General features: G+C 40.4%; 1 protein-coding gene across 1 annotated transcript in view; it reads right to left on the reverse strand.

Moving 5' to 3' along the window:
* Positions 1-7,147, reverse strand: part of NDUFS4 (NADH:ubiquinone oxidoreductase subunit S4) — a 47,406-nt gene extending 40,259 nt beyond the window's left edge. Inside the window, exon 1 of the mRNA XM_083883989.1 lies at positions 7,016-7,147. Within this exon, the coding sequence (XP_083740115.1) occupies positions 7,016-7,101 (86 nt within the window). The 5' untranslated portion in view covers positions 7,102-7,147. The remainder of the gene's footprint in view (positions 1-7,015) is intronic.
* Positions 7,148-11,645: the final 4,498 nt, after the last annotated feature.

Genomic DNA, 11,645 nt, shown 5'->3' on the forward strand with positions numbered 1-11,645 from the left:
TTCTCAAACTCTGAGATACAAAATATTCAGTATTAGGATATATCAACATTTAAGTCTTTTCCACAAGAATGTTTGCCGGATTGTTCTGAAAACAAAGGGTAATTTTTCAAATGCAGTGTTAAGATTCTGCTTCAGATTCTTTAGTCCCTAAAGGAAAGTATTATGCCCTTCTCTTTTAGGATACTACTGCCAACAAACTTCACCTCTACTCTCAAAAGCTTTTTTGAGGGGTTGTTTGGTTTCTTAGTTTTGGTGCAGTTTTGAGGTTTTATTTATGTCTCCACTCCTCTTCAAATCTTCTAAGTAGAGAGAAGATTATTAGGTTCTCAAATCAGTAGGTTTTTGAAAAAAGTTATTATCACATGCAACAATGCTTTTTTAAAAGTAAGCCAAACTTTATGTAAGCAACCTACATGTCTGAGCCCACAAAGTTTAGTTGCCACACAATTAGTTAGAAGAGCACTCAGCAGTTTTAGTGGACAAGCAAGCACATTGCTTATTTACTAGTTAGCTTTCAACACAAATACATCTTAAACATCTGGTTACTTGTCTCTGTTTAACCCTTACTTTCTAAAAAGTACCATTCCTTCCCTCTGGGTTTCCAACTCCAAAAGCAAAGGAACTGAATGCAAGTAAAGTAAGCCACCCAAAGTTATATGACCAATAAGAAAGAGCAATCCAAGAAGCCTTATCAGGAACATTTTGCTGTCATGATGTCTGCTCTACTTACCTCTCCATAAGCACATTACAAAAACAGCTATTTCCAGAACAATACATCTCCTCCTCACCCCATTCTCAAACTCTGGCTCTCTCAAACTTTTTTCCTATCTGCCTTTCTTACTTGCACATCTTTCTATCCATTCTCTTCCTCCTCTACAAGAATCCTGTGCAGTATGTAGTATACTAGTATGCACTAGTAGTACATACGAAAGTATGCAAACTTTCACAAACATTACAGGAATCTCATACACTTCAAGAACTCAAATGAGCTTGATCTGATCTTACCACTAAACTACATGATACATGGTATTTTTCACTTTCTCACTGTGATGGAATTGTTCACGTTGACAGCAACATCCTACTCCTCCCACGTTTCATTACATCCAACATCTTCATTACCCCATGGGGACTTTCCAAAGCTTACTCTTTCCACTCCAAAGGAAACAAGGAGCACTCCTACACCCTACTTCCAAAAATGCCAAACAAGAAAAGAAAAAAGCAGGAAAACTACAACACCATTATGGTTCACCACAGCCACTTTGATATCTTAATAATGGTGCATGCCCATGAACACAAACGACATGAGTAAGTTACCCTACTGCAACTACTCAAGTAATGATGGATTAGCAGCTTTGAGATACTACACAAAACACTGCAAAGGGTATGAAGTCATTCTAGTTTTTAGAAATTTCCCCTTCTCTTCCTCAAAGTATGTAAAATCGTTGTGGAAAGAGGGCAGTCCTTCAAAAGAGCCAGACACAGGCTGTTGTCAAAGGACCTGTGACTATAACAAATAACCACTGACACCGCTTTCAGCCACAGTGAACAGGCAAGATTTGGCTCCTAGACTCTCTCTTAACCACACAATCACTATTTGAACAGTGTGGACAGAGTCAAAAGGAGTTGTTTTTAAACTAATTATGCACAGACATATGAAATACCTACTCCCAAACTACTGCTTCAGGGTACCTGCAAGATCAGACACTCACTCACTGCTGCCTGGAGTTTTGTTTTCAAACTCATGCTCACTACACGCGTGAACTGTAGTAGATTTCATCTCTTTCTCCCCTTGTCAATGTCCATGTGTCTCTCCATATTTTTCACCTCGTCTTCTCCAACACGCCATGTCACCACAGTCGCATGAGCAAAAAACTGCAGGAATTTTATTCCAGATTTTAGTTTACCCTAGTGCTATTATGTTGTAAGATACTGTGACTCACTGTATTTGCTCTAATACATATTAAAACCTCAATACACACTTAAGATAAAATCGTAAAATTCCAGCCAAATATGTATTTTAAAAGCCAAATACATCTTTTTTCCTGATGAATAACCAAAATAAAACTATCTATAAACATCTCTTATACAGCTAGGGCAAGACTGCAAGAAGACTGCTTTTTCTACTGGTCTTTTCTTTAAATTTTATTCCAGGCTCTCTATGCAGATTGTATCAGTCACCAGAAATAATTTTAATAAAGATAAACGCTACAGAACTATCTTTCTTATGAATGAAAACCAAGGCTTCTGATGTGTCTGAGCCTGACAACACCACACATACTTTTACATATCAGATGTAATAAAGTAAGCAGCAGACACATATAACAGGTAGATGAAATAATAAGTAATACAACTTCTGCAGCATGCTACCTATTCCAGACTTGACAAAAATCTCACAGTGGCTAGCACTAACACTGGCCAAATAGTGTTTCTATTAACCAGACTCAGTCAGGGCTTTGTGCATCTTTAAATAGCTCTCTGCTCTACCTAGACCTAGCTCTGAGAAGTCTACTAAGTCATAATTTAATATATACTTTGGTATTGGCATGCAAAAAAAAGGCCAATATTATTTCATTAAAGAAGAAAAACCAAACCCAACCAAACAATAACACAAAAGAGTAAGCTAGTTACCTTGCAGAATTTTTTTTTTTAAGTTAGTAAGCATTTTCTCTATTTTCCATGCAAGGACAGGATAAAAAAATTAACACAGAGTTTTTTTGTTTTAGAAGTCCTTTATTTTGCCAAAAAAATGGCTTCTTCATTTTTCTGAGGGGAAGCCTGCTTATGAATTCAGTAACTGAAAACTGAGACTCAATTTCTTGGGTATGAATTGAATATCCCTGAACTCGTACTACAGAGGTGTCCATAATTCTTTACTTTCATAACCTCAGATATCCATTTACGATTGTGTCAGGGTCATAAGACAGGTCTAAGGCCTGTCATATTTGGTCTGCTGTTGTACACATGGACAGCATAATGCAAAAGACCTTATTGTTAGTTGGTAAGACTACCCTTCAGTAATGAAATTATCTACCAGTCACCCGGTGGGATTCATCCTGTGAAGGGGGAAAAACACACAATAAGGCCCTTGCTGGCACGGAGGGGTGATCATGGGCCATTATGACTCCATCTCATGCACTGGCCCTGTGTGAGATGATGCTGAGACTGGCCACTCCTGAGGAGGTGACAGAAGGTGTGGTTCTGGGGTGGAGGGGAGAGGAGAACATGATGCACATCATTTTCATCTGGGGATGCCTGGAAAGTGCACAGCCCACCCGCCCCTCCTGCCTGAGCACCACGCTCCATCTCCTTCTCCTGACCAGTGGCTTCTCCAAGATCCAGGGGTTGGTATGTATTTATGCAAAAGGGACTATACTGCATCTTGGGTTTTTTGTGCACGGGCATCCTCCTGAACTCAGAACAATGATGAACCAGCAAAACATTTGTTGTTGTACTCAGAGCCTTTACAGCAGCATTCCAAGAGCTAGGTAACACATTTTGAAAAACCACTGAAAAGTGACATGAAAAATTCATTATCATGAAATCTACAGAGTGTGTGGCCATACTACACCTACACACAACATTCTGCTACAGCAACAGAAATTAATTCTGACTCCAAAAAATTGTGATAGAAAGGGCTTCTCAGAAACACTCTGAAGTGGTTTTGAAACAAATATCTGATTCCCAGCTCAGCAGGAATTTGTTCGAAGCTTTCTTTTCCCAGCTTCAACTGTCCAGATTTCTAATGGAAGGAAACTGCAATCTTTTAGGTCAAATTAGGGAGAACATGTTCAACATCATTTCAAGCCTCCTAAAAACTTCACAGATCTTACAAGCATTAAAGCTTCAAAATATGATCTAGGCAAAGAAGACATTTCTACTTCTTGAATCAGCTCAAGTACCTGCTGATATCTATTAGGCTCACCACCAGATAAAATAATGAGGGACTCAGTAACCACTGCTTAAGTGATTTAAAGCAAGCACTTGAGATTTCATAAAGATATGAGGAATGTTGCTGCATGTTCTCCTAATTTCAGACCGAACACTTATGTCCATACTGTGGAAATAACCAGTTCAGAATCACTGGGCAGCTTGGGCATGCCTATGTTAAAGTGCCTAAACATGTCTTGATAAAAGCAGTATTTGCACTAGGTGATTTAATGAGATTTCTGAGAACCAAATATCACTACCAGAAATCAAAACAGAAGCTCTTGTAACGCTTGGAAAGCGATCATATTAATATTTAATTGAAGTTCTGAAAACTGGAGCACTGTAAGAACTTTCACACGCAAAAATCTGCATAAAAATGCACTGCAAATAAAACTACATCTTGAATGCCTAAAATTTAATCCTACCGTGTCCAAACAATAAGCTATATTACCCTCATAACCTAATTTAGAAAAGTAACACAAAACTTGCCTTAAGTATTACCAAAACTTAACTTTGCCTTTTTGTTCTACCAAACAACCAAACTTTACTCTGAATCTAAGTAAACAAAGCATAGTGCTGGAGTGATATGAGTCATTCAAATGCCCTCACAGTTGACAGTTCCAGAATCTTCTTTGGTCATCTCCTAAGAACACCAATAATTTTTATTGTTAGTAATTCTATCAATCTATCTATGTATTTACTTAAAGACACACATCTAGCATACTAGTATAAAACTCTTTCTACAGTTTGACAATGACAGACATTACTCCACCAATAAATTAGACAAATATTTCAAACATACTTCAAAGCAAAGAAACTACTTGTATCAAATTGTATCTGTCAAAATACATTTCTGAAAGGAAAACCAGTATTGCAGGATTTATATATCCAATTGCAAGACATGCAGCAAACTACTGGCTTCCCAAAGAAGTAGTCTTTTGGACAGCTGCTGATCTGTGAGGTCAGGAGACGTGAGACACTAAAACTAAAAATGAGACTTGTACAGTGTCAACTTTGAGACACCTATCTGTATACCAAAATTTATCTAGGTTTCTGATGAAACACAAAGGATCACAGGCTCTGTAAGAAAGATTATATGGTATGTAACAAAGAAAAACAGTTGCATACAAGAAGCAATACAAAGTAAAAAAGTAACAAATACACTTTCTCCAGTCTACTTCTATCTGATTTATCACCTCACTAAAAGCTGCAGGAAGACATCTTCAATTTAAAACATAGAACCTTAATTTTTTTTCTGTAATTATGTATGTTGATTCTCACTCCCAAGTAGGGAGACTGCAGAGGATGGTCAAGAATAAAATTTCATATAAACGTTTTTCATATATAGATGTTTTTATATAAAAGAGTATTTGAGTAAATATTTAAGTTTCAGTGCCTACCTAACCAGGAAATAATTACTTTGCAAAACTTATGCCATAATTGAGTCTTAAGCATTCCCTACTACTGACAAAACGATCTTATTCTGAAGCATCTTTTCCTTATTCCATAGAAAATTAAGCACCTTTTCCTTATTCCATAGAAAATTTTATTCTCATTCTAACAACAAGCAGTGATTACAAAGCTGTGTGTGAACTTTAAGAGAAACTCATAGCGCTCTCCCTCTTCTCCAGAAAAACCTGCTGACCTATGATCAGGTCACTGTCCTACAGAACGTGAAATATAAGTTTCAGTCCCACTCAGGCAAATGTCCCCAACATCCCTCTTACTGAAAACCCTAAGGAACATTAATTTTCCCCCATCCTCTGTGGCAAGCAAGGACCCTAATGCCCTGTTTCAAAGAAGAAATACCAGCTGAAGTGTACCCAGCTCATATTCCATGCTTCTCATCCTCAGACCTGCTACATCCTACTATTAATTCTGAAATAATTGCTTGAAATGTAGAACGGTAAGACTTTAACCCAAACAAAATTATTTTTAACCTGAATCACTTGACTGACCCAATTTACCACATGGGACAGGCAACAGTTCTGTCAGCACCACAAGAGAGCAGAAGAAGGGCAGAAAGACACAGCTGAACATGAACACTGAGTTTCTGGATTAGTGTAGAGGAACTCCTAAATTCATACTCACATATTTCAAAGCATTTTTAGAAGACTGAAAATTAACCTTCAACACCATAAAACAGGTGCCATTTTAGGAGGGAGGAGGCAGCAGTAGCCAATGGGACAGACAATCAGAAAATAAAAAAGTGAAAAAAGCTACAGTTCTTTCACTCTCCATATATACAGTTTTCTCTGTGTTTCGAGATGCATGCACACATATTTATATACACATCCACATTTAAAATCCACCACATATTTTAAAAAAATTACTGGAACTAACCTGTATCTGTTATTATGTAAAGACTTAAGGAGCACAAAAAGCAAACCTTCCAAATCACAACTAAAGGCACTGAGCTGTGTTATTTCTCCTGACTACAGTGGAGTCTTACATAAGCCTCGGGCCTGTGAGATGCACAAAAGTAAACACATGCACTCATCTTCAGCTCGCGGTTGGGTCATGACTTCTAACACAGGTCTCTGCATTAAAGAAACAAATAACAAAGTGCCACCTAAGGTAATAAAGCTATTTCCAACATTATTTTTCGGAAATCGGCGAAAAAGCAGTATTCGTCGTCTGAAAAATGTAACTGTTTCGAAAAAGGAATGGAGAGGAAAGGCAACATGATACAAACGAATGCAGTGGGGTGCAAAACCCTGGGAAGACTCCGAAATGACGCTCCCCGGCAGCGAGGCCGTGACGACCAGAACTCGACCTCCGGGCACCGCAAGGACATCGGGCGGGCGGTCACCGCCAAGAGACAGCAAGGACGGGCAAGGACACGCACGGACAGACGGGGACGGGCGAGGGCACGCACGGACTGGCACGGAGGAAGCCTCGGCGCGCTGCCTGCTGCCAGCCCGGCCGCCCCCCACCCGCGCCGGGGCCCTACGCGGCCCCCCTGGCCCAGCTCCCGGGGAGGCCGCGGCGGAGGCCCAAGCCCGGGACGGCCTCCTCGGGCTCCCGCGGGCGCCAGGGTGCGGCGGTGCCCCCCGGCCGGCCGGCGGAGAGCCCGCGGTGCCGTTACCTGGGCGGCGGCGGGCGGACCGCGGCCGCTCCGCTCCTGGCGACGAGGCCCCTCAGCGCCGCTGACATTGAGAGAGACGCCGCCATGATGCTCAGCGCAGCTGCTGGGAGACGGCGGCGCCGCGGGGTCAAACCTCCTCCGCCCGGACAGGAAACGCGAAGGCGAGGGCGGAAAGAGGCGGCGGAAAGAGGGAAAGAGGCGGCGGGAAGGGCGGGCGGGGAAGGGCGCGGGGATGGGCAGCGGTGGAGAAGGGGGTCGCTTGAGGCAGGAGCGAAGGGTATTGCTGGCACGGGGAGAAGGCAGATGTGATGCTTGGAGCTCCGTGGAGGAGCCATTCACACGTTTGGAGCGCAGACGCTCCTTTTCCCCAGCTACATGTTCGGCCCTGAAACATTTTCTGGCGGCGTTGGTTGTGACGCCATCTTCTTTATGGGCACAGACTGAAAGAGAGGAAATTTATGTTAGCTATGAGAAGGAAATTATTTACCGTGAGGGTGGTGAGACACTGGAACAGGTTGCCCAGGAAGGTTGTGGATTCCTCAATCAGTGTTCAAAAGCAGGTTGGATAAAGCCTTGAGAAACCTGGATTAGGGAAACCAGGGATGTGTCCCTGCCCCATGGCAAGGGGTATGGAGACTAGATGTTCTTTAAAATCTGTTTCAACGCTTAACACTTGCTGATTGTGTGGCTCTCAGTGGCAGGGGACAAGATCCAGGGAGGGCAGGTGTCTGGGCTGGCCGGTCCCTGCACTGCAGACCTCCTTTGGGGACAGGTATTTTTGGCCTCATTCTTTCCTATTATGTTTCACAGACAAAGTGGTGCACTCTGTACAAAGACATGAAAGTGTTGGTACATCTTCTTGCGCCTGTTTTTTAGCATACTTCTTAGTTTCTCTGTCTGAAATGGAGTCACATTCGTAGCTCGCTGAGATAAGGAAGCCTCTAGCACACTGTGGCACTTTCCGTTCTGATCTATTTTTAAACCAATTTCAGCCTTACCTCCTATATTCAAGCAAGGAAGACTGACACGACCTAGTCTCTTGGAGTCATTTATAATACCTTAAGTGTAAACAGGAAGTAAATAACAGTATTCACACCCTACAATAATTAGGGTACTATGTACATGGTTAAAGAAGACAGATTGCTATAAATCAGAAGTCAAGTATGATTCTGTTCAGTGCCAAAAGCTCAAATGACATAAAGTTTCCAAAAACACATGGTGCAAAAGCAGTGTTAGAATAGGATCTGCAACATTGTGAAGAAGTGAAAAGTTTTTTGTTCTGATGATGAAAATAGATGGGATTCTTGAAATTACTCGTATTACTTTTATATTAGGAATCTGATGGCACCTTGGGGGAAAAAAAAGCTTAAATAAAGTTTTAATTTTACTTTAAAAATTAGAAAATATTTAGAAGATTAAAAAGAAAAAAAATTAATAAATTCCTACAGGAGGGAATGTTGATTTTGTTTGAAACTGTTTCTCCTTTGCTCCAAGAGAAGCAAGCCTTGTGCTTGATTTTGACAGTAGAGTTTGACAGGGTCAGATACAAAATTCTGCATGAGCGAGTAAATTCAGCATTTTCTTGCCCTAAGTGAAAGAAATACTAGAAAATAGTTCTAACGAAAAGCTAAACAAACTTTCAACAAATGTCTTCTGCAGTATCAAATCAACAGAACATTACTTTTCAAAGCAACACCCATATATTATACTGTCCTAATGAAATGTCAGACCTAGAGCCATTATTTCATAGTCTTTGTATTAGGCAGTTGCAAGTCATCCTATCCAAACCTTCCACTGTAAAATACGTCATTTTCTATTCTTTCTTCCCACTGAATATTTCTGATTTGTGGGGAAATGAAAGTGTATCCTAGTTTTCCCTTTCAAAACAGAAACAATGCTGCAGAAAAAGGAGAAAAGGAAAACCTGTCTGAGCAGCATAATAGAAACAACAACAATTTGCAAATTTAGTGGGTTTAGAGATGTGAGTATTTAAGAGTAATTTTTCAATTGTTAATGAGTATGTTCAAAGTCAGATGTAGTGAGACAGATAACAGGAGTCCTTTTGTAGCAATGATGAATTGGAATGGTTTTTATGGGGTAGTGGTGGCTTTTGTTAAATGCATGTAGGAAAATACCCCAAACTTTTGAACTTAGCAGTTTTTGTCCAGTAAGTTTGAGGGAAAGTCTTGAAAAACTGCTTCCGACATTTTGGGGGGATTTTCTTTTTTCACAGCTGTACTAGTTATCAGCCTAATAATGCATGTCTCTCGCATCAAAGCTTCAGACACCTGCATATGAGACATAGCAAGAATATTGGCATCTCACAAAATTAATTTGTTTTTCTCTCTTCCAAAATCTTTGTCAAGTGCATGAGTGATGACAGCATTCACACCAACTCAGATTTACTTCAGCTAATCCAAACTTTTCTCTTTTGTGGTGCTTCAGGTAAGGAGGAGTGTTCTGTTATTTATGTAAGCAGGGGAAGATTTTGTAGCTGTTCAAAGGCACCAGTGGTTTGGTGAAGCCAGTTGCCTTTGAGGGCTCCATTGTGAACTGAGGTAAATTTTCTGAGTCTATCAGCTGACAGATTATCATAGCTCAGCTGAAGATCTTTTGGGCAGATCCAGCTTTGTATCTTCTCTCCCTCCTAGAGAGGATGCCAGTGGTTTGAGCAGTATGTGAAGGCTCCTGTGCTTCACGTGACCCAGTTCTTCAAACTCCTGCTCTCCCTGCAGCCTCTCTTTTGGGTGGGGAAAGGACAGAGGTAGCACATGGCAGCTGGAATTTGAAGTTGCCACCTTATTAACAGGATCTGCCAAAGGAGGGTGCCAAATTCAGGAGCTGCCTTTGGCAGCTGCAGGGACAGGATGGTCCTGTGTTAGATCACAGTGATGGGCTTGAGCATGTGTGCAAGTGAACGTGCTGCTAATTGCTTGCACAGCCCCTGGAACCGTTTTGACCCTGACTAATTAGCACCATCCCAAACAATGTCTGAGCACAGTCTGGGAATGAGCATGGGCCTGGGACTGTTCCTAATAAGCCGTGTGGATGAGGCCTTTCTGGGTTTTGGTTGTTTTTTTTTTGAGTAGGGGAGGAGTGCAGAAAGAGTTTAGCTCCATGGATGTGAGCTATGCCATGTAAGCTGAGCTGCATCAGGGGTACAAAAGGGTCCTTAGACTGTTTATTTACTGATATAAATGTAACCATAGCATTTGTTGATGAAGTATTCTTGTTTAGTAGTCACGAATTTATGAGAGACTATTTCAAGAGAAATAACCATAGCTCTCCAGAGACAGCATTTGTGGCAATTCCAAGCGCACAGTTTACTGTGAAATTAATATGCACCAACAGTCCCTTGCAGTCTGGTGCCTGAGAAAGGGAGAGAGACATGAATTTTTCTGTCTCCCACTACTTACCCAGGTTTGTAAGTAGACCTGTAAGATACTCCTACAGGTTGAATGTGTACTATTTTATCTGATTGGCTTAAATTTGTGTAAATGTATTCACACATATAATGCAACACTTTTTAAAATCATAATGTCTTAGGTTAAACTAATGAATTTATGTGCATAGAAGTCTTAGAAAATGTAGTGTTAAATGCTATATTTCTCAAAATAGTTCAGTGCACCAATTTTTGAGGTGACTGTAGAACTATCATTTGAAGTCAATACTTACATGAAGGCTTAAACTTTTCATTCATAATTCTGGCTGCAAGCTGATCTTCTGTCACTGATATACTGTGAAACACTGTCCCTCAAGACTGAAACAGTTCATGTGCCAGCACTTATTGTGCTGTACAGTATGCTCACAGTTCCTATTGTCTCACTCTCTGAGAAAGCTTATTAGCTTAACTATGCAGAGTTAGAGTCATATTTTCTCTTCACATATGGAAGCTGCACACATTGTGAAAATTGGAGAGCAGAATTTAACCTTTTACTTTTTCCTGCTAGACTGAGGTTGTACAGCCTTACTTCATGCCCAAAAAAACCAGTTCTGGTATAAATAATTTCATAGTCTCAAGTAAACTACAGTTAGCAGTGACCAGCAGAACTCTTGAGCTATTCCTTAAGGTATTGTTGCTTTGAATTAGTTTGTTTTCTTCTGGGTGGCAGAGAGGAACTGTGTAGGAAACAATAGCATCAGTCTCAATCTCGACAGTCTAATGGGGCAAAGAGCTGTTGGAAAAGGGATACAAAATACAAGAAAGCTGATTATATTGTCTAGAGCTGCATGAATTCCCAGTTTCTTTTTTGTTGTTGTTGTTGGTTGCATTGATTTTACATACAGAAGCTATGATTTTAGTGTTGGATAGCTCTCAGATTTTGACCCTTCAGACAATTAAGCATGACAGTTTAAGACAGACTAAATAACATTCATTTACTTTCATAGGACTAGGGTTTAGCTTTTAAAGTACTAAGTTTAAGTTTGTGAATTTTATTTTCAAAATGTTATCTTTGTGAAGAGCTTTCTCTGTAAGTAATGACTCTTTTGGCTTCACTCGGTCTCAAATAATTTACTTTGCTGATTAAATATGAGCTGCACTTATGCTTGTAGGGTTTTTTAAGTATTTGCAGCAGGACAGAGACTATTCCTGTGTAATCCTTTGCAAACCTTACAGTGCTTTAGGTGT

Source organism: Zosterops lateralis, assembly GCF_965231275.1.
Source record: "Zosterops lateralis genome assembly, chromosome: Z".
Taxonomy (NCBI): Eukaryota; Metazoa; Chordata; class Aves; order Passeriformes; family Zosteropidae; genus Zosterops; species Zosterops lateralis.